Genomic DNA, 21,917 nt, shown 5'->3' with positions numbered 1-21,917 from the left:
GTACTCTGTTGAGTTAGAACACCGAAAGGGTATATAATACTCTTCTTTTTTACTACTTGGCACTGGTTAATGTAATACAGAAATTCTATTTATTAATGTTCTTGACCTTTACCTTCTTGCCCTGATGATGTGTTTTCAATGAAAAGATAAATGATTAGACAAAGTAAGATAATTCCGTGAGGAAAAAAAAAAGACCAAGTAAGATAGCCATGTTTCACAGTTTTTTATTCAATTCTGAATGGAGAAATAGATATATCCATGTTTCGTCCTTGAACATGCTTCTCACTATAAGAAACTCGCTCAATTTTACCGCCTATGTGACTAAGCATGTCGTACCCACGCAACAAGAGAATTCCGAAAATAGGTCATGTGGATCTCCTAAAATATGGAGTGCTTCCAGGACCAAATATCCACCAAAGAGGAAAAACCTAACTTATTCCTTCATATTCTTCGAAGTTCAGATGGGTTCGCAAGGTTGCATTACCAATCGCATCCATTTATCATTACAAAACCTGTACAGCTACAGATCCCAATCAGATGGCATATACTGAAAGTGTGAATGCAAAAACTGAATGCTTATACGCTTATTGGTTCCTACAGGATACAACACTTAAAGTCTTTGGTAAATCTAGCTACGGGAAGGTGATCTATGCAACCATGTTACTACCTCTGCATTTCTCCTTGCTGCTAAGTTGGTGAAATTAAATATTACGACACGGCCCACTGTTTGTTTTTTTTTCTAAAGTAACATAATTGAACTTGGGGCACCGCCGCATATCTCAATTTAATATTCAAGATTCCAATAACCATAACATCAAAGCAGAATGCTTCAAATTTAAACGAACAATGTAGGCACATTTGGAACAATGCAAAAAAATTGAACACTAAACTGACTAGCAATGCAGAATTGTAGACTTGCAATGCAGGCGAAGCTTCTGAATTGGTAAGTAAAATTAAAGCAGTAATAACAGCAGCAACTAAAGACATAATTCAGATTTAGCATCAACTTTGAGTTCTAGAACAATAAATTGATCATACAGTCCTTGTGTTTTTCCTGAATCTGCACCACGGCTTCTGAAAACACATCTTGTTCCTCCGCAAAAGCATCCACCATGGCCTTATAGGCGTCATAATCATCATCAGCAAACATTTTGTAGTTGACAATGGTGACCCCTTTCATCACATACTCGGACATTGGCAGATGTAAAACAGGCACATACCCAACCCTCATATTCTCTAGCGTCCATGACCAAGCCATGTTCGACAACGAATGCATCCTGGTCATACTGAATGTATTCCTGCACTCCGCAAGCTTTTCACCACTCAAACAGAGCTTCGCCCCCTTTTTCTTAGAATCGGTGATGGTAACGCTCTGAAGCATTGGAAAATGCGAAAGAGGGCAATCTGAAACAAAAAACAAGATCCCTAGCCACAACACTGCATCTTTTATGCATTCAATGGCTATAACTATTCGACGATTTCGCTCCCTATTAGTAATCCCATGCTCCATTTCTTCTTCTTCTTCTTCTTCTTCTTCTTCTTCTTCCTTCTCCTCTTCTTCAGATTCAGATTCAGATTCTTCCTCTTCTTCTTCTTCTTCAGATTCTTCGGATTCTTCTTCTTCTTCTTCTTCAGGTTCTTCAGATTCAGATTGTTGTTGTTGTTGTTGTTCAGATTCCATCATTTTAGAGAGAGATGATGCATAGAGAAACGTGACACTGTCGAGATTTGGGGTGAATTTAGCACCCCATTTGGAAACAGAATCATCTTCACCAACGAAATTGGAGGGAAGCTCAATGTTGAGAGCTCGAACGTGTGTTAATTTAGAGAGGAACATGACTCCAGAAACATCCCGATGAGAAGTAGGAAAGACAAAGCGAAAGTAGAGCTCTCGAAGGGGTCTGAAGACCAAGTTGGTTATTAAGTTTTCTGAGAGATTTCCAAGGGGAAGAGTTCCTCCGTGACCATATCTAGATTTCCAGGGAACAGTTTTGCAATCATATTTAGAACTCCAGGTTTTGCTTTCGATAGAGACTGTTTGGACGAGAGGGATGAGGAAAGAGAATCGCTTGGAGACAACAAAGCATCTGCAGAGGCATTGGATGTCATAGAGCTTGTTGAAGATGTTGAGTACGACGTCGTCTGGCAAACGCTGGAACTGGTTCTCAGCTGCTTCTTTTTTCTTCTTCTTCGCCGCCCAGTGCTCCATCAATATAGCTCCTCTCACTCTAGCGCGTTTTCGGTGATTGCTAACGACTTTGAAACCTAGGGAGAAGTTTTGCTGTAAGAGGAAAAATCTAGGGAGAATTAAGTTTTTTCATTCAAATATGGGGAAATTACGGATCAGTGGCCGTTTACCAATAAATTTCTTCTTCCATGACTGTACAACATGAGAATTGAGAACTACTTAGAGAATTTTAATGCATCGTCCATATAATGTAAAAATACAAGCATAAAATTGAAAGAATTTCAACAGTACGTAGCATTTGGATAGAAAAAACTACTAAGCATGTAGCTAGGGTTTTTGCTATCATTCAGTGTCTGTCGTCAGTTTCTCTCTGATAACTTCTCAGTGAAATCTCCCTAGTCGAATTGGTATTAATTGGCCACTGGGTAAATGCTAATCAACCAAGTTCGATTATCACTCTATGGGCTGCACCATCGGCACATTAATCACAAGAAAATGTAACCTAAGAATTGGGGAAATTACCTGGGAACCTCAATCGCGATGGCGCCAACACCGAATCAGGACGATTCCCAGAACAGATGTGGTTTCGATGTTTGCTGAAAGCGAAAATATATACGTATTTTTTGGTGAAGCTTGAAGAATATTGGTTATGGAGATTAAGAAACAGAAGCAAAAAACCACAGGGAGGGAGGGAGAGAGAGAGAGAGACGAGAAATCAAAAATGCTACTTGCACAATCGTTGTGTTGGTTGTATGAGTAATTCTGACCGTCCAGATGTATTTGGATGGTCTAGATTTTAAGCAAACTTTTCTAAGAACAAGTCTAACTTTTATGGGAAAAAAATTTGAATGAATTCTGGCCATTTATTACAGCAATGGACGGCTAGAAATTGATTGTGTGTTGTGTTTTACACAACCGTCATGTATCACTTTTGGAAATCAAAATCAAAATTGATGTTGCCAAAATTCAACCATGTGAAATGACTTCTTTGCCCTCCTTCCAATCTCACCCGACTTTGCTCTCTCTTGAACAAACCCAATCGACCAAACTTGGGTTTGCCCACTCCCATTAATTCCCAAATCAATCTCTTGCAGTGCTCAAAATCAAGAAGATGAGTTCGGTGAGCAGAGCACAGATCGTGGTCACCAGCTTTGGGCTGATGAAGGCCTTGAAAGATCATGGGTTCTGCAGGTGGAACTATACCATAAGATCGCTGCACCACCACGCCAAGGCCAACCTAAGGCGAATAACAAGCTTTCTTCCATCGGTTGCTTCTACTTTTGATGCTAAATGTAAGGTAAATCTCCGGATCAAGATCTGGAAATGGACCTTCTAATAATAGAGCACTCAATTCTCTTGGTTTTATTGTTTTTTTTTTTCCCTTTTTGGGTTTGTGAACCTTTTGTAAGAAAATAAAAAGAGAGATTGGTGGTGTCGTCGGCAACCCGTTTCGTCAACTGAACCATCACCACAATCGCCGTCATCGACGGCCGACTCCGGTAACGGAAGGTTGGAAAAGAAGCAGGAGGCGGCGGATATAATAAAGAAATGATCGGATCGGTCGACGGTGGGCCACCTCGTTGGTTCTCCCCCTTGCACTAGCGCTTCTCGCTCAAACGACTCTCCTCTTTCTTTCTTTTCTTCTCTCCTTTTCTCTCCGTTTTTCTTTCCCTACAATTGTATCTTCTCTCCGTTTTTCTTTTCTTCTCTCCTTTTCTCTTCGTTTTTCTTTCTTTCTTTCTTTTCTTCTGTCTTTTTTTGGAGGACCTCACCATTTTTCCGAATGATTTGGGCAATCATTTTACAGAAAACTTTGGCGTCGGCAGTAGAGGTGGAGAGGTTGAGTTGGGAGATTGGGTTTGTTCAGGAGGGAGGAGAGAGAGAAAGAGAGTAAAGTAGGGTGACATTGGAAGGAGGGCAAAGAAGTCAGTTTCACATAGTTGAGTTTTGGCAGCATCAATTTTGGTTTTGGCATTATCAATTGTCAAAAAAAACAAGGGAAAAGTTATAATCGGTTCCCATTAATTCTGAGGACCGATCCCCATACAATTTTTTTATTTTTATTTTGTCATTCATTAAACCTAATATACTTTATCCTAAGAGGCTGGGGGATAGGTGCTTACGGAAATAAAACTCTGTCCATGTGCATGAAAATGTAAAGGAGGCACCAATTGCGCTGCACTCCACTCCACTTGTGATCCTCATACATTTGCAAGGCTGGAAAAAGTTGATTTTCTACTTCCAACTCTATGCATTGAACCCCACTTATCTCAATTCCCTTATAGTTCGATAATCTTGTGTGTGTGTGTGTGTGTGTGTGTGTGTGTGTGGGGGGGGGGGGGGGGGGGCGGGGGGAGAATGGGTTAGTGTTCCAGAATCAAAAAAAGAACAACCACCACACATTTTTATAGGATCCATTTCTAGTTTTTAGATCTCGCATGGATGTATGGTGGTTAATGATTCCAACACAACTCGTGGCCACCCTAAAATCATTGAATAATTACTCAAGGATTAGGGCTTGATAAGTCAATAAATACTGACTAGAATGCGCCGTAGTAGCGGATCAAAAAAAAAAAAAGAATGTGCCGTGTTTGTAAGTTGACTACTTTCAAACGAAGTCCTAATAGCAATTTCACAATGGGCATTTGCGACACGCCAACCTTGCTAAGGGGCAGCCATGGAGCCAGGCTCCGGTAGAAAGTAACAGCAGACGTTCAATGTTATCATGACCCTACCCTGTAGAAGCCCTTTGAAGCGTCGCAAAAACGTCGCAATTAATCGTGCTTGTCCTACTGCAATGCAGTGACGGGTGAAAGGAAGGGAAACATAGTCATAGTTTTCCATGAAATTTTTAACAGGTAGTAATTTCACGCACCAAAAAATTTATGGGTAGTCCTATGGTACACACCCCTTATTAAGGGGTGTACCGTACGTATCATGATTTTAAATCCTTGGATTTCAAAGTAAATAATTCAGACCACCCATTTATTAAACCAATTAATAAAATAAAAAAATGGCTTAGCAGGTAACAGGTTGTTCTCTCTTCATTGACTTTCTCTCCCTCTCCCTCATGTGTAAAATACTACAAATTATATAACATAACCATAATTGTTATGACAACACAAAAAATTGACACTTTCTTACCACAATGTATCGTACCAAAAGAAATCGATCAAAAGATACTAGATACAAGACCAAAATATATCGTTGCACAATCAATAATTATTATTCCCAAACAAAATACATGTCTAAAATATCACAAATTAAATATTGTATAACTTAACATCCTAACAGTCCTGATCGATCATTTTAAAAATACACTCACTAACGACATTTAAATTGTACAGTCAATTTATATTTGGTATGAAACCTAGTCCTCTATTGTAGTTGAATGTAATGTAGCCATGCGACTGTGACACAATAATGACGATCAAATCCGTTGAATTTTTTATGTTTGTTGATTAAGTCACCTACATAATTTTTTGTCTCAATCAAGTTTAGGAAGCTCCATCATCGGCACGCAAATTGAATAATAGAATGATATTTTCCATCCAATTAAGTGTCTAGCTATAAGCCATCAACTTCATTCTTGATACGAATGACTTAATTAATATTATGTAAAAGATAGACGATTTTGATAAAATAAAATAAAAAATAAAATAAACACTTTACGTGGGGCTCAGATGGTGCATTATTATATTTTAATGTTGTATTGAAATTGAACGATGAGATTTGTTAAAGTATGAAATTTCAAGGACTAACTATGTGATTTATTCTAAAAAATAATAACATTCTTTTAAAAAAAAATAGGAACGAAGGGTTTAAGACTTGAACCCCAAATCTTTTAGATAAATGTCCAAACTCCAACACCTTATCACTATGGTACACAATTGAGAATTTGTAATTCTAAAGGCTATTAATTATATAATATTTTCTTGTATGTAATGGCGTTATTTTTAGGCTAAAAATTTGAGAAGACAGAGGCCTCAAATGCCTCCGTCCTAGTGATGGGTCTGCACTTGTAGATCATATTATAGCTATGTCATTGGTGTAAATCAAAATGTCGACTATAATAATTTTTTTGAAAGAAAGTACAATGACAATAAATTTACAAAATTATTTAGATTTTACTTCCACGACCTAGTTCCAAGGACCACCATTAAATTTGGATTGATACGCATAGGGTGAAGGTTTGACACCGATCCATGTGTTAAATATATAGTGCCAATTGTTAAGTGCACCGCCCTAAATATTGATAAGATAGGGTATTAATATAATTAATTTCACCAATTACAAAAAGGAGAATAATTTTCACCCTCTATTTTTTGATATTCACACTAATTTTTTTGTACTCCATTTTAGTGTTGAAAGTGTATGCATTTGAGACAGTTGGATAATTATTTTTTTCGTGACCTCTCATTTTTCCACAAAGGAATTTTGATTTTTTGAATTAAATTTTGTAGAAAAAGAATTTGATTTAGACTAATATTTTGAGAGGAAATTGTAGTTGTATTCGAAAATTTAGGTATAGTACTTACTTTTTGGTGAATTTCTTGGATGAAAATTTTGTGCAAAAACTTCATTTTTAGTTTAAATTATTGAGGTATTGTGTAGGGACAAATAAGAATTTGAAAAATTAGTGTAGAGGGAATCGAAAATTAAGACAATATGGTGGAAATTTTAAAATTTGAAAAAATAATGTGGCGGGAATTGAAAATAATTAGTAGTATTGTATTTTGTCAATTATAACTATCGTTTACTGAACATTCCGATTGAATTTTTTTTATACGACACGTTGTGGGTATGAAAACGCCAATTTATAGTGTTGTCATAACAAATTTGGTTATATTACTGAATTTGCGGTATGGTATTTTGCTAATAATAACTATCGTTAACTGAGCATTTCATTTGAATTTTTTTATACGATACGTTGTGAGTATGAAAACGTTAATTTCTGGTGTTGTTATAACAAATTTGGTTATATTACTGAATTTGAGGTATGATATTTTGTTGATTATAACTACCGTTAATTGAACATTCTGAATGAATTTTTTTATACGACACGTTGTGGATATGAAAACGTCAATTTATAGTGTTGTCATAACAAATTTGGTTATATTACTAAATTTGTAGTATTTTAGACATGTGTTATTATGAAATATTTTAATTAATTTCCTTTGGTACGACACATTATGGTAAGAAAACGTCAATTTATGGTATTGTCATAACAATTATGGTTTGTTATAAAATTTGTGGTATTTAAATATGTTTTCTTTTGATATGACACGTTGTGTTAAGAAAATGACAATTTTAGATATTGTCATAATAATTGTGGTTATTTTCTAAAATTTGTGGCATTTTACAAATATTTTTGACTTGGGTATAACAATTGTTGATTCTGGTACGACATATTTTGATTTTGTTGCGAATATCATACGAGTCAAAAAAATTTGGTACGATTCATTATGGTAAGATAATGCCAATTTATGGTGTTGTTATAACATTTGTGGTAACATTATTTAATTTTTGATATTGTACGCATATATTTGGTTAGGGTACAAGTATTATGGATTTCGGTACGAATAATTATGGTTACATAATAACAATATTTTTTAATTATGGGTAACCTGCTAATGACCTGTTCAACAGGTAAATTTTAATGTACAAGTCGTAACTAGAATCATAAATATGCATTAGAAAACCAAAAATTGGCATAATGAAAATCACAAATTGTCATAATTTAGGCATACGGTATACCCTGTGTACCATAGCTTCCTCCAAAATTTATTGATGTAATCAGTGTCAAGTAAAAAAAAAAAATTACAATTTCTGATAAATTCTTAAGTTACTAGTAATAAATTTTCAAGTTTCTTTGAACGCTTGAGGAAAAAGGGAACGGGGGAAGCTGCTGTGCAGCTTCATGCTGCACAGCATGCTGTGCACCCGTCGGCGATGCCTTGCCAGCATTGGTCCGGCGATCGGAGACGTTCACCGCGTAGAGCTCATCGAGTTCTACGTGCGCGCCAAAAATCAGCTCGATCAAATATCGTTAAGTGCCTCATTCGAACACATATAACTTGAAAAAAAATAAATCCTAATGGATACAAAACACTGGATCAAAACCACTGGATCCATTTTTTTCAAGTTATATGTGTTCAGATGAGGCACTTAACGATATTTGATCGAGCTGATTTTTGGCATACACATAGAGCTCGACGAGCTCTACGCAGTGAACGTCTCCGATCGCCGGACCAATACCGGCAAGGCGTCACCAGCGGGTGCACAGCACGCTGTGCAGCATGAAGCTGCACAGCAGCTTCCCCCGTTCCAGGAAAAAGCTGATAAATTCCATTCCCCATGGGTCAACTAGTTCGGCAATGGGAGGGAAGAGAGAATAAAGCGGATTAGGTTTTTGAAGCTCCGGTTAAGTTCGGATTTAAATAAAATTGGTGATAGAGGTATAGGGATGATAATTCATTTTATGGCATCACCATACGCTAACAAAAAAAAATAGCGGGAAAAAAAAGAAACGAAGAGCATTTACGGTTTGCAAAGAAAGATTTGGTTTGTGTATGATTTGATCTGATATGGGCAAAAGAGCAAATCCAGAAATTTCTGCACTAGTCATTGTTAGTACTTTGTTGAGTTAGAAACTTAGAACACTGGAAAGGGTATATAATACTCCTTTTACTTGGCTCTGGTTAATGTAATACAGAAATTCTATTTTATTAATATTCTTGAGTCCTTGACCTTTCCCTTCTTGCCCTGATGATGTGTTTTCATTTAGATACAATGAAAAGTTAAATAATTAGACAAAATATGACAATTTATATACTATAAGGTTATGCCAAATGACTGGTGAGGAATCGATGAGTCCACTTTCCTGTGCACTTAAAACCAGTTAAGGAAAAATGAGTGGCAAAATAAATTATAGTTGTCTGTATCTCATCCCACTCCTCCGAGAACTACCCAAACAAATTTCATCCATGTTTCGCAGTTTTTTTGTTCAATTCTGAATGGAGCAATCGATATCCATATTTCGTAGTTGAGCATTCCTCTCACCAGAAGAAACTCGCTCAACTTTACTACTATGCGACTAAGCATGTCATACCTACGCAACAAGTGAATTCCGAAAATAATTCATGTGGATCTCCTAAAATATTGAGTGCTTCCACGACCAAATAACCACCTAAGCGCAAGGTTGCATTACCAATCGCATCCATTTATCATTACAATCCCTGTACAGCTACAGATCCCAATCAGATGGCATACACTCAAAGTGTAAATGCCATAACTGAATGCTTATAAGCTTATTGGTTCCTACAGGCTACAACACTTAAAAGTCTCTGTAAATCTAGCTACGTGAAGGTGATCTATGCAACCATGTCACTACGGTACTACCTCTACATTTATCCATGCTGCTAAGACAGTGAAATTAAATATTTGCGACACGGCTCACTGTTAAACTTGAGGCACTGCTGCATATCACAATTTAAGATTCAAGATTCCGTCAACCATAACATCAAAGCAGAATGCTTCAAAATTCAACTAACACTGTAGGCACATTTGGAACAATTCACTTCAAAATTCAACAAACACTGTAGGCACATTTGGAACAATTCACAAAATTTTATCACTAAACTGACTAGCATTGCAGAATTGTAGACTAGCAATGTAGGAGAAGCTTCTGAATTGGCAAGTAAAATTAAAGCAGTAATAACAGCAGCAACTAAAGACATAATTCAGATTTAGCATCAACTTTGAGTTCTAGAACAATACATTGGTCAAACAGTCCTTGTGTTTTTCCTGAATCTGAACCACGGCTTCTGAAAACACATCTTGTTCCTCAGCAAAAGCATCCACCATGGCCTTAGAGGCGTCATAATCATCATCAGCGAACATTTTGTAGTTAACAATGGTCACCCCTTTCATCACATACTCGGACATTGGCAGTTGTAAAACAGGCACATACCCAACCTTCATATTCTCTAGCGTCCATGACCTACCCATGTTTGACAACGAATTCATCCTGCACATACTGAATGTATTCCTGCATTCCACAAGCTTTTCACCGCTCAAACAGAGCTTCACACCCTTTTTCTTTGAATCGATGATGGTAACGCTCTGAAGCATCGGGCCATGCGAGACAAAACACAAGATCCCTAGCCACAACACTGCATCTTTGATGCAGTCAATGGCTATAAGTAGTCGGCGATTTCGCTCCCTATAAGTAATCCAATTCTCCATTTCTTCTTCTTCTTCTTCTTCAGATTCGTCTTCTTGTTCAGTTTCCATCTCTTCTTCTTCTTCTTCTTCAGATTCAGATTCAGATTCTTCTTCTTCAGATTCGTCTTGTTGTTCAGATTCCATCATTTTAGAGAGAGATGATGCATAGAGAAATGTGACACTGTCAAGATTTGGGGTGAATTTGGCACCCCATTTGAAAACAGAATCATTGTTACCCACGAAAGCAGAGGGAAGCTCAATGTTGAGAGCTCGAACGTGTGTTAATCTAGTGAGGAACATGACTCCAGAAACATCCCGAGGAGAAGTAGGAAAGAGAGTGCGATTGTGGAGCCCTCGAAGGGGTCTGAAGACCAAGTTGGTTATTAAGGATGCTGAGAGATATCCGAGGGGAAAAGTTCCTCCGTGATCATATTTAGAATTCCAGGGAACAATTTTGCGATCATATTTAGAATTCCAGGTTTTGCTTTCGATAGAGACTGTTTGGACGAGAGGGATGAGGGAAGAGAATCGCTTGGAGACAATGACGCATCTGCAGAGGCATTGGATGTCGGAGAGCTTGTCGAAGATGTTGAGTACGACGTCATCTGGCAAACGCTGGAACTGGTCCTCTGGTTCTTTGTTCTTCTTTTTCGCCGCCCACTTCTCCATCAATATAGCGCTCTCTCTCTCTCTCTCTCTCTCTCTCTCTCTCTCTCTCTCTCTCGCGCGCGCGTTTTCCGTGATTGCTACGGAGCTTCTCTGTCAGCCTCAGAGCTCTCTCTGTTTAACGACTATGAAACCTAGGGAGAAGTTTTTCTGTAAGAGGAAATCTCCAGGGAGAAATAAAATTTTCATTCAAATATGGGGAAATTACGGATCAGTGGCGTTGACCAGTAGATTTTTTGTTGGGACAGAACGTTAAGATGATGGGATTCGAAGACTTTGAAGCGTATCTAAAGACACTTTCTTTAGAACGTAATTTGCCCCCACTCGATAGAGTTTGTTGTTGGGTTCAGGCAAAGTCATCCCCAGGATTCAACAAAGCCTAAGAGTGAAGAATTGCAACCAACAAAATTGAAAGACTTCCAAGAAATCTTTTGTCTACTGTAACTATTATGAGAGAGATGGATTTTGTGTAGCAGTGAAAAACGTATGGGTGGAGAAATTTACATAAGGCATAAGTGCCCTTTGGAAAAGATGCGCCCTTTGGGAAAGATTACACCTCTTCAAAAGAACACATATGTACTCGCACTTTTTCGTTCAAACATCACACCCTTGGAACAATTTGTTCCATTCACACCCATTTGTTCGAAGACACACCCCTTGAAGAGTTAGTTCTTTTTTATTACCCATTCGTTTGAAAGGCACCCATTCGTTCTGTTAAATTTGGACCGTTGATCAGGCGCTCCGAAACCAACAATTTCACTCTGTTGAATTTTCCATTTAATGAACTAGGACCACGCGGTGTGTGCGAAGTGCATAATCAAACATGAGACAAAATGTCTCAACATTTTTATTCTTCCATGACTGTACAACATGAGATTGAACTACTTGGACAATTTTAACGCATCGTCCAAATAATTTAAAAATACAAGCATAATATTATTTCCACAGTACGTAGCATTTGGATAGAAAAACTAAGCATATGTAGCTAGGGTTTTGGCTATCATTCATCGTTTTTTTTTTTTTGGTCAGTTTCTCTGCGTTATTTAGAAAGCTAAGCCCCAACGATAAGTTTTCATGGATATCCATGGACTATCAGTGAAATCTCCCCATTCGAAATCGTATTAACTGGCCATTGGGTAAATGCTAATGAACTAAGTTCAATTATCACTCTATAGGCTGCACCATTCCGCACATTAATCACAGGAAAATGTAACCTAAGAATTGGGGAAATTACCTGGGAACCTCGATCGTGATGGTGCCAACGCCGAATCAGGACGATTCCCAGAACAGATGTGGTTTCGATGTTTGTTGAAGCTTGAAGAATATTGGTTATGGAGACCCCTGAAATGGAGAAGCATAAAACCACGGGAAGAGACGGAGAGAGAGAGACGTTCCTTTTTAGGTGGGAGAATGGAAATGAAACGTAAATCCCTCCAAATCGAAATGGAGGAGAGAGGGGAAAATAAACGGTGGGAACTACTGAGAAGGTTCCGTTCCGTTAGGATTCTTATCTTTCGTTTTACAATATGTCTCTCATAAGTCTCCTTATCAGATGCCACATATAAGTTATATCGTACCAAGACACGTTCACTATAGCATTCCTAGAGAAAATTTTGAATGCCGATAGATACCATATGGTGGTGGTATCCATCAGCAATTCCAACCATCCAAACATATTTTTGACAGCTCGGATTTATTCCTCCTCTCGCCTCACCCAACTACTCTCTCTTTTTTTCTTTTTTTTTTAAAATCCAAACCGTCCAAAACACGTTTGGACATTTGAGATCTTCGACAGGGTACCACGTGTGTGGTACCTGCTCGACACCCAAAAACTTCTTGCATTCCTGATTTGAACGCTACACATAAAAAACCACGTGATGTTGACATATACCCTCTAAATTTGTGTGTGATCTCCTAAAAATCAATTTATAACAAATAAGCATATTCTAATTTATAACCAAAAGAAAAAGTGAAAGCTATTACAATGGCGACAATGCATGAAGGAAAAAGGTCGACTCAAACCCTCTAATTTCGTATTGTGTTAACGGATGTGCGAAATTTCCCACCCTATCTATCTTCATAATCATTTTAGCATTAATTTCATGCACTTCTGCCCATTTAACTCGCAAGAGGAGATGGGAATCTAAGAAGAGAGAAAACTGAAACAAAAAGATGGGAAAAAAATAAATGTTCCTTTCTCAGTTTCCTAACCTTTCTTTTCTCTTTCCTTTCATTTTCATTGGTACGTAAGTTAAATAATTGTCAACATTTCGGATATATCAACTGATCTTACAACTATGTCATCCGATTTCGCAAAACCAAGCTCATCATTGTCAACAGGTTGATCATCAAGAAGCCCATGCAGCATACTACGTATAGTATGTCCTCGTTGATCACTTCGAGAAGCACATATTTGGTGCAATATAGCTAAAAACGTTTAGAGATCGACCGACATCAAGCACGGGATCCCGAGCTACCACGATGCACACCCTTACTTGAGTCCTAAACCACACAGCTTTTTCCGACTAAACTGTTAGCTACATTCATATTCCAACAATGTGAGAGGAAATTCTAAAATTTCTTTCCCTCCCATATGTGACAAAAAGCAGCAGCAAAAGAGAGTTTGAAAAAAATATGTTGCATACCCTTACCCCTTCCATTAGCTGTAATCTAGTCAATCAAGCCAGGAATAGATAAGATGTTTAGTTGAGCTTTACTACAGCAGGAAGTTCTCATTGATCAACAAGTTAACGGGTATTCACCACAAACTCCATGTGAAAATACTAAAAACCATAACGTCAGGAAGAACATATTTTTGCCACTTCATTTGCATATCCTACAAAATTGTTCCACAAAGAAGTCTAAGAAGATACTACCCAAAAGAATCCCACAACAAACTAAATGTGGTCATCATAGCTTGAATACGGACGGGAAAAGTCCAGTATTTAACACGAAGCCAATTTCCTCTCAAGGAGGTCGTGAATCTTTGGAAGCATCGATGAAACAGGTTATGGGTAGTATTTCAAGGGTCAAGTTCGGAAGGAGGGTAAACTTTGCAAGTGGATACATTCATAATATTACACGACTTGAGCCCAAAATCACCACAGCCAAAATGGCTTCAAAAGACAACAAAATAAAAAATATATGTGGAAAACAGAGTTTAACATGCAGACACAACAGAGTATCCTCATAAAATGGCAGTTATAATTTTTTACTTCTTTTCTTTTTGGTTCTCTTTTTCTTTCCTTTCATGTTTTTAATTCTTTTAGTGGAGAGTACCCATTTGATTCCTCTTTTTGTTGTCCATTGCATCAATGGACTGAAGAAGAGAAATCATCGAACACTGTAACTTGTATACAAGGGATACTTTATACACACAATTTTCGCTAGATAATCAGAAATTAAAAAAAAAACACTTAATCAAAGTCTTGCAAACATCACTTTGCCAATCATCAATCAATAAGGTAAACAAATGAAGAAAGAAAACTCAGATAAGACCCTCAAAGAACGCATCAGAGTTGCCCAATTGCTTGCATAACGACAATAATCCACAATATCTTTGTGAAATCAATCCTTAAAACTACTTGATTGATAAAAAAAATCTGAAGAAGGCTGTGAAGCGCAGTACAAAACTCAAGCAATAAACAGCAGACTACATCAAAGACAGGAGACCTAAAGGTAGGCTTTAAGAGTCAGCTCCTTTATGACATAAACAATGATAGCAAAATAGTTCAAAAAAGAAGACAACCATAATCAAGTTGCAATGAGCAAAAATCGAAATTAAGATTCAAGATATCCAATAACCATAACATAAAAGAAGAATCCCTCAAAATTCTTTCAACAACGGAGGCATACTTAGAACAATCATGTACTAACTTTCATTTGGTTTCATCAACAAACTCCTATTATGGTTAGTCTTATAACTGACTAGCACTGCGGGCAAAGCCTCCTAGTTCGTGAGTGAAGTTAAAGCAATAACAACGTCAGCAATAAAGACATAAATCAGGTATAGCATCAATTTTAGTTCTGGAACATTGCCTTGACACTGTCCTTATGGTTTTCAAGAATCTGCACCACGGCTTCGGAAAATACACCTCGTTCCTCCGCAAACGCATCCAACATGGCCGTTTCAGCATCAGAATCATCATCATCACCATACAGGTTGAAGTGAACAATGGTCACCCGTTTCATCACATACCCAGACATAGGGAGCTGTAAAACAGGCACATACCCAACCCTCATAATCACCTTTTCCAAATAAACATTCTCCAACATCCACTGCACAAGCTTTTCACCAGCCAAACAGAGCTTCACCCCCTTCTTGTTTGAATCGCTGATGGTAATGCTCTGTAGCTTTCGGTTTTTCGTGATGATGTGGTACAAGATTCCAAGCCGCAACACTACCTCTTTTAGGCAGTTAATGGCTAGGTTTACTCGGCACAGAAGCTCTTCGTGAGTTATCTCATTCTCAATTTCATCTTCTTCTTCTTCAGATTTCATCATTTTGGAGAAAGATGCTGCGTAGAGAAATGTGACGCTCTCGAGCTTTGAGGCGAATTTGGCACCCCATTTGAAAACAGAATCATTGTGGGCGTCGAAATCGGAGACAAGCTCGAGGTTCAGAGATCGAACCCGTGTAAACTTATCGAGGAATACGAGGCCGGAAGCATTGAGTCGCAGGCAAGGCGAGAGAGAGGACTTGAGGAGGTAAATGAGGGTTTTGAAGAGCAAGTCCATTATGGACAATTTCGAGAGTTCTCCGAGCGAACCATTTACTAGGGCATCCTCGGATTCGTCACGGAAAAAGGAAAGGTAATCCCAGGCACTGGTTTTGAAGGAGAGTGTTTGGACGAGAGGGACTAGGGAAGAGAATCGCTTGGAGACCACCAAGCATCTGCAGAGCGATTGGGCGTCGGAGACCTTGTCGAAGATGTTCACTACGACGTCATCGGGCAGACGGTCGAACTGGTTCTCTGCTTCTTCTTTCTTCTTCACCCAGTTTTCCATCGATATAGCTCCTCTCTCCCTCTCTCTCTCTCTCTCTCTCTCTCGTCTATGGTTTTTATCTATCAACTCTCCCTTGCTCTGTCATCAACTCCGGACTTGCTCTGTCATCAACTCCGGAACCCTAGGGAGAACTTTTGGTTGAACAGGGAAACCATAGGGCTTTAATTGGATTTTTTGTTTGGAGAATGATACCCCCACCGCGGTTCCCCCACCGAACCACCCACCGCACGCACGCCGGGCCCATTCCGGCCACTGGACGGCCAATTCGATCCGTCCAAAAATTCTAAAAAAAAAAAACCGAGTGGGTCCTTTCGAGAATCAATGGCATCTGACATGTGTAAATGCTCGAACCAATCTTCCATCTTTTAACGGCTCGGATCTCTGATTTTTGAAAGTTCAGATCGAGCACCTACACACATCGGATGCCGTTGATTTTTGTAAACGCCCACTCGTTTTTTTTTTTTAGAATTTTTGGACGGATCGGATTGGCCGTCCGACGGCCGGAGTGGGCCCGGCATGCGTGCGGTGGGCGGTTCGGTGGGGGAACCGCGGTGGGGGTATCATTCTCCTTTTTGTTTTTCAATAAATGTAGGTACACTCGTACCGACTACTTCTCAACCGCTCCTCTCGGTTTTGTTCACCCTCCCTCTTCACTCTCCTTAAAAGATGATGAACGTTATCTTCCCTCTTATTAGTTGGAAATGGTGTAGATCTCACCCTTGCAATACACTCTTTGATAAGTATGACATTATTTTGTATTGAAACTCATGCCATTTCAGCCAATAAAAAAAGGTTTTGTTCACCCTCTTTGTTAAGTGCAAACAAAATTGCGCTCCTCCTCTCTCACATATGTTTAGGGTCCATCCCACAATTAAATGTTGGACGGACACATATGTAAGAAAGAAGTGATGAGAGAGTGGTCGACAAGAGTGTACGTAGCATTGCTCGACAAAAAATGCTAGAACAACGCCTAAATTTACATACTCATTTGTACACACACTCGACATGTAGTGTGTGCGCCACACTACATTTTCTTGTTCAATGTGTTATCAATTTCTTCGGTGCGGAGAAATTGAAAAAATTATGCTCTTGAGTGATTTATTTATTTTTTGAAAATTGCACGTCTAAATTAATTGAATGTTTTCTTTATATCAATAATGTTGCAGGATTATTGTTAATTTGGCATAGTTATTGCAGGGTTAATGTTGCAATCTGTCCTAGTTGTTAGGATGCTCCATTTTATCCCATTAGATTCGTATCGAGGTCAACATGTTTTAACATTCTTCATAAAAAGAGATTGGGAGTTTGGAACTGAAACGAATTGTGGCAGATGATTGATGGGATTTGGCATAGATAATATATAAACACGTGTCCTCGATAAATTCTCTCCAATTATTACTCACATTTCTCTATTCATCTCTCTCCGTTCATTATGCCAAGAAACTTCCTCAAAATCTATACTGAACAAGGTCAATGAGGGCCCTAGGCGACGTCCTCATTCACCTATGCCTAGGGCCGAGCTTGCTAAGTAAAATTATCGCAGATGGCAGGAATTCGTGTTGCTCAGGTGGAGAGCTGAGTTAGGGAGCGAACTCAAAAGCTGTGTGATATTCGGAGCAAAATCTCTCCATAAGAGTTCGCAAAACCTAATTATGACAATGAATTCTAAGAACGACTAGTATAAAATCGACCAGATGATGAGCTTTTGATTGGTGACGATGACCTCAAGCCAATCGTGTGGATTACATCGTGCTTTATTTCTGCATCGGCAAGGCATTACTTGTTATAGAAAGTGGTTTCGGAGAGCTCGATGCAGAGGCGAGTGGTTATCGGTGACAGGAGTAAGTAGGAGAGGATGTGTATGAACAGAGCAAATTGAAGATTTGAGGAAAATGTGTGAATTCTGTAGCGGAATCGGCATTGGAGAGGATGTTGATTTGATTTCTAGGGTTAGGAAAGGAAAGGGGATGGTAGCCTGGTAGGGTGTTCGGTGGTGCGGTGGAGGAAATGATGAAAAAGAAGAGTTTATACTAACTTCGGAAATGAACACAATATCTTGAGTCCTCCTGAATTTTTGGATGCGAATAGGTTTTTGATTTTGATTTTTTTTTTTAAATTATTTTTGTTTCAAACGTTGTACATTCAAAATGGGATCGGGCAAGACGAAAGAATATAGCTTTGGAGGTTGGAGTGGAGGTCGAGAGAGACGAGGAAGACGGTATGTTTGCCATGGAAGGTGTATGCAAGGCGATAAAGATTGTCGATGGAGGTTGATAGCGAGGTCGGGGAAAAAGGCAAGAGCCAACCGCTCTAAATGGAGTCGGTTCTTGTCAATGATGAAAAGTCTTGATAGCTCTTACATTGATACTAGTTTCTTTGAGAAACTGCAAGGCCTTTTGGGATGACTGCACTGCGACAAAGCCAATTACGAGAAGGGCTTGCACTTGTGACGATGAATGATATACGAATATGAGTTGTTTCGAAACTTTGTCAGCATTTTTGAAGTGGACTGATATTCCAAAATTAAGAAGGGCTTGTACTGATGTACGTGGAGAAACATCAGTAATTTTGAAAAGATAATTTCACTAAACTAATTTCACTACTCTCTTTTTTATTCAGTTTATTATTAAACTAACAATGTTCTTGACATTTTCCTTCTTGCCCTGATGATGTGTTTTCAATTCATTTAGATACAATGAAAAGATAAATGACTAGACAAAGTATGATAGTAGTATGAGTTTACATATAAATAGGTTATGCCAAATGAATGGTGAGGAAAAGAGCTGAGTCCACTTTCCTGAGCACTAGAAACCAGTTTAAGTGAAAATGAGTTGCAAAATAAATTATAGTTGTATGTATCTCAATACCTTATCCCACTCCTCCGAGAACTACCCGAACAAATTTCATCCATGTTTCGCAGTTTCTTTATTCAATTCTGAAAGGAAAAATCAATACCCATGTTTCATAGTTGAGCATATGCTTCTCACCAGAAGAAACTCGCTCAATTTTACCGCCTATGCGACTAATATCCACTAAAGAGGAAAAACCTACCATATTCCTTCATATTCGTCAAAGTTCAGATAGTTTCGCAAGGTTGCATTACCAATCGCATCCATTTATCATTACAATCCCTGTACAGCTACAGATCCCAATCAGATGGCATACACTCAAAGTGTGAATGCCAAAACTGAATGCTTATAAGCTTATTGGTTCCTACAAGCTACAACACTTAAAAGTCTTTGGTAAATCTAGCTACGTGAAGGTGATCTATGCAACCATGTTACTACCTCTGCATTTCTCCTTGCTGCTAAGACAGTGAAATTAAATATTTGCGATACAGCTCACTGGTTTTTTTTCATCCTACGGTAACATCATTTAACTTGAGGCACTGCTGCATATCACAACTTAAGATTCAAGATTCCAATAACCATAACATCAAAGCAGAATGCATCAAAATTCAACTAACAATGTAGGCACATTTGGAACAATTCACAAAAATTTGATCACTAAACTGACTAGCAATGTAGGCGAAACTTCTAAATTGGCAAGTAAAAATTAAAACAGTAATAACAGCGGCAACTAAAGACATAATTCAGTTTTAGCATCAACTTTGAGTTCTACTACAATACATTGGTCATACAGCCCTTGTGTTTTTCCAGAATCTGCACCACGGCTTCCGAAAACACATCTTGTTCCTCCGAAAAAGCATCCACCATGGCCTTATAGGGCTCATAATCATCATCAGCAAACATTTTGTAGTTAACAATGGTCACCCCTTTCATCACATACTCAGACACCGGCAGCTATAAAACAGGCACATACCCAACCCTCATATTCTCTAGTGTCTATGACCTACCCATGTCCGTCAACGAAAGCATCCTGAATATATTCCTGCACTCCGCAAGCTTTTCACCACTCAAACAGAGCTTCGCCCCCTTTTCCTTAGAATCGGTGATGGTAACGCGTTGAAGCATCGTCAGGCTATGCAAGACATCAATCACAAAACTCAAAATCCCTAGCCACAACACAGCATCTTTTATGCATTCAATGGCTATAAATACTCGGCGATTTCGCTCCCTATTAGTAATCCCATTGTCGTCGTCGTCGTCGTCGTCTTCTTCTTCTTCTGCTGCTGCTGCTTCTCCTTCTTCTTCTTCTTCTTCTTCTTCTTCCTCAGATTCCATCATTTTAGAGAGAGAGGATGCATAGAGAAACGTGACACTGTCAATTTGGCACCCCATTTAAAAACAGAATCATTGTTACCAACGAAAGCGGAGGGAAGCTCAATATTGAGAGCTCGAACGTGTGTTAATCTAGCGCTGAACATGACTATAGAAACATTGTGAGGAGAACTAGGAAAGAGAGAGCGATTGTGGAGCTCTCGAAGGGGTCTGAAGACCAAGTCGGTTATTAAGGATTCAAAGAGATCTCCAAGCGGAAAAGTTCCTCCATGATCATATTTAGAATTCCAGGGAACAGTTTTGAAATCATATTTAGAATTCCAGGTTTTGCTTTCGATAGACACTGTTTGGACAAGAGGGATGAGGCAAGCAAATCGCTTGGAGACAAGGAAGCATCTGCAGAGGCATTGGATGTCGGAGAGCTTGTCGAAGATGTTGAGTACGACGTCGTCTGGCAAACGCTGGGACTGGTTCTCCGCTTCTTTGTTCTTCATCCTCTTCTTCTTCTTCACCACCCAGTTCTCCATCATTATAGCTCTCTCTCTCTCTCTCTCTCTCTCTCTCTCTCTCTTGCATGCGTTTTCGGTGATTGCTACGTAGCTTCTCTGTCAGCCTCAGAGCTCACTCTGTTTAACGACTATGAAACCTAGGGAGAAGTTTTGCTGCAAGACGAAATCTCTAGGGAGAATTCAATTTTGCATTCAAATATGGGGAAATTACTGATCAGTTGCCTTGACCAATAAATTTCTTCTTCCATGACTGTACAACATGAGATTGAGAACTACTTAGTGAATTTTAACGCATCGTCCAAATAATTTAAAAATACAAGCATAATATTGAAAGAATTTCCACAGTACGTAGCATTTGGATACAAAAACTAAGCATATGTAGCTAGGGTTTTGGCTATCATTCATCGTGTTTTTTTGTCAGTTTCTCTGTGTTATTTTTAGAAAGCTAAGCCCTAACGATAAGTTTTCATGGATATCCATGGACAATCAGTGAAATCTCCCTAATCGAAATAGTATTAATTGGGCATTGGGTAAATGCTAATGAACCAAGTTCAATGATCACTCTATAGGCCGCAGCACCATTCCGCACATTAATCACAAGAAAATGTAACCTAAGAATTGGGGAAATTACCTGGGAACCTCAATCGCGATGGCGCCAACACCGAATCAGGGCGATTCCCAGAACACACGTGGTTTCGATGTTTGTTGGAAGCGAAACTATAAGTTTGTTTTTTGGTGTAGCTTGAATAATATTGGTTATGGAGACCCCTGAAATGGAGATTCAAGAACCAGAAGCAAAAAACCCCGGAGAGAGAGAGAGAGAGAGAGAGAGAGAGAGGCAAACTCGAAAATTGTTCTCCACAGATAGGCATATACTCTCTCTATTTCAAAAATGATAGTGTACACTATGATTGACTTTTTATTCGAATCTCAGGATAATGAAAAGTTAAATGATTGAATCAAACACTTATAGATATCGGATTGAGCTGATTTTTTGCTGGGGCCCTTAAAAAAATGTTTTACATTTAATGAACGGCTCGGATTATTTGTGTGGGACCCGTAGTAGGCCCCACAAAAAATCTGTGCACAAAATCTGTGCACAGTTGCTGTGCGTGTAGCATTACTGCTATGAAAAAGAGT

At 38.7% G+C, this 21,917-nt stretch overlaps 4 protein-coding genes across 7 annotated transcripts in view; all 4 read right to left on the bottom strand.

Moving 5' to 3' along the window:
• Positions 1-21,917, bottom strand: part of LOC131314509 (F-box protein At1g30200-like) — a 68,257-nt gene that overhangs the window by 8,984 nt on the left and 37,356 nt on the right. The window lies entirely within an intron of this gene.
• On the bottom strand, positions 804-2,903 carry LOC131314506 (F-box protein At4g18380-like). The gene is made up of 2 exons (XM_058343188.1): positions 2,711-2,903; positions 804-2,265 (listed from the first exon to the last, which is right to left on the bottom strand). Exon 2 carries the CDS (start codon positions 2,207-2,209, stop codon positions 1,016-1,018), a length of 1,194 nt encoding a protein of 397 aa, XP_058199171.1. The 5' UTR covers positions 2,210-2,265; positions 2,711-2,903; the 3' UTR covers positions 804-1,015.
• Positions 9,685-21,575, bottom strand: LOC131314507 (F-box protein At4g18380-like). Of its 4 annotated transcripts, none has more exons than XM_058343191.1 (2): positions 21,409-21,575; positions 9,685-11,214 (listed from the first exon to the last, which is right to left on the bottom strand). In XM_058343191.1, exon 2 carries the CDS (start codon positions 11,081-11,083, stop codon positions 9,956-9,958), a length of 1,128 nt encoding a protein of 375 aa, XP_058199174.1. In that variant the 5' UTR covers positions 11,084-11,214; positions 21,409-21,575; the 3' UTR covers positions 9,685-9,955. The 4 variants fall into 4 exon arrangements, 2 of the variants coding, with proteins under 2 accessions (XP_058199174.1, XP_058199175.1); XM_058343192.1 differs by lacking the exon at positions 21,409-21,575 and adding an exon at positions 12,315-12,611; XR_009196427.1 differs by lacking the exon at positions 9,685-11,214 and adding an exon at positions 19,153-19,478.
• On the bottom strand, positions 14,847-16,221 carry LOC131314511 (F-box protein AUF2-like). Its single transcript, XM_058343197.1, has one exon. It carries the CDS (start codon positions 16,085-16,087, stop codon positions 15,101-15,103), a length of 987 nt encoding a protein of 328 aa, XP_058199180.1. The 5' UTR covers positions 16,088-16,221; the 3' UTR covers positions 14,847-15,100.

Source organism: Rhododendron vialii, chromosome 13a (genome assembly GCF_030253575.1).
Source record: "Rhododendron vialii isolate Sample 1 chromosome 13a, ASM3025357v1".
Lineage (NCBI taxonomy): Eukaryota > Viridiplantae > Streptophyta > Magnoliopsida > Ericales > Ericaceae > Rhododendron > Rhododendron vialii.
The sequence above is the reverse complement of the archived record's forward strand: the minus strand, read 5'-3'. Positions and strand labels throughout refer to the sequence as shown.

What these genes read in the sequence shown, in the direction of transcription:
- LOC131314511 (XM_058343197.1), bottom strand. Translation starts at nt 16,087, where the DNA reads ATGGAAAACTGGGTGAAGAAGAAAGAAGAAGCAGAGAACCAGTTCGAC.
- LOC131314506 (XM_058343188.1), bottom strand. Translation starts at nt 2,209, where the DNA reads ATGGAGCACTGGGCGGCGAAGAAGAAGAAAAAAGAAGCAGCTGAGAAC.
- LOC131314507 (XM_058343191.1), bottom strand. Translation starts at nt 11,083, where the DNA reads ATGGAGAAGTGGGCGGCGAAAAAGAAGAACAAAGAACCAGAGGACCAG.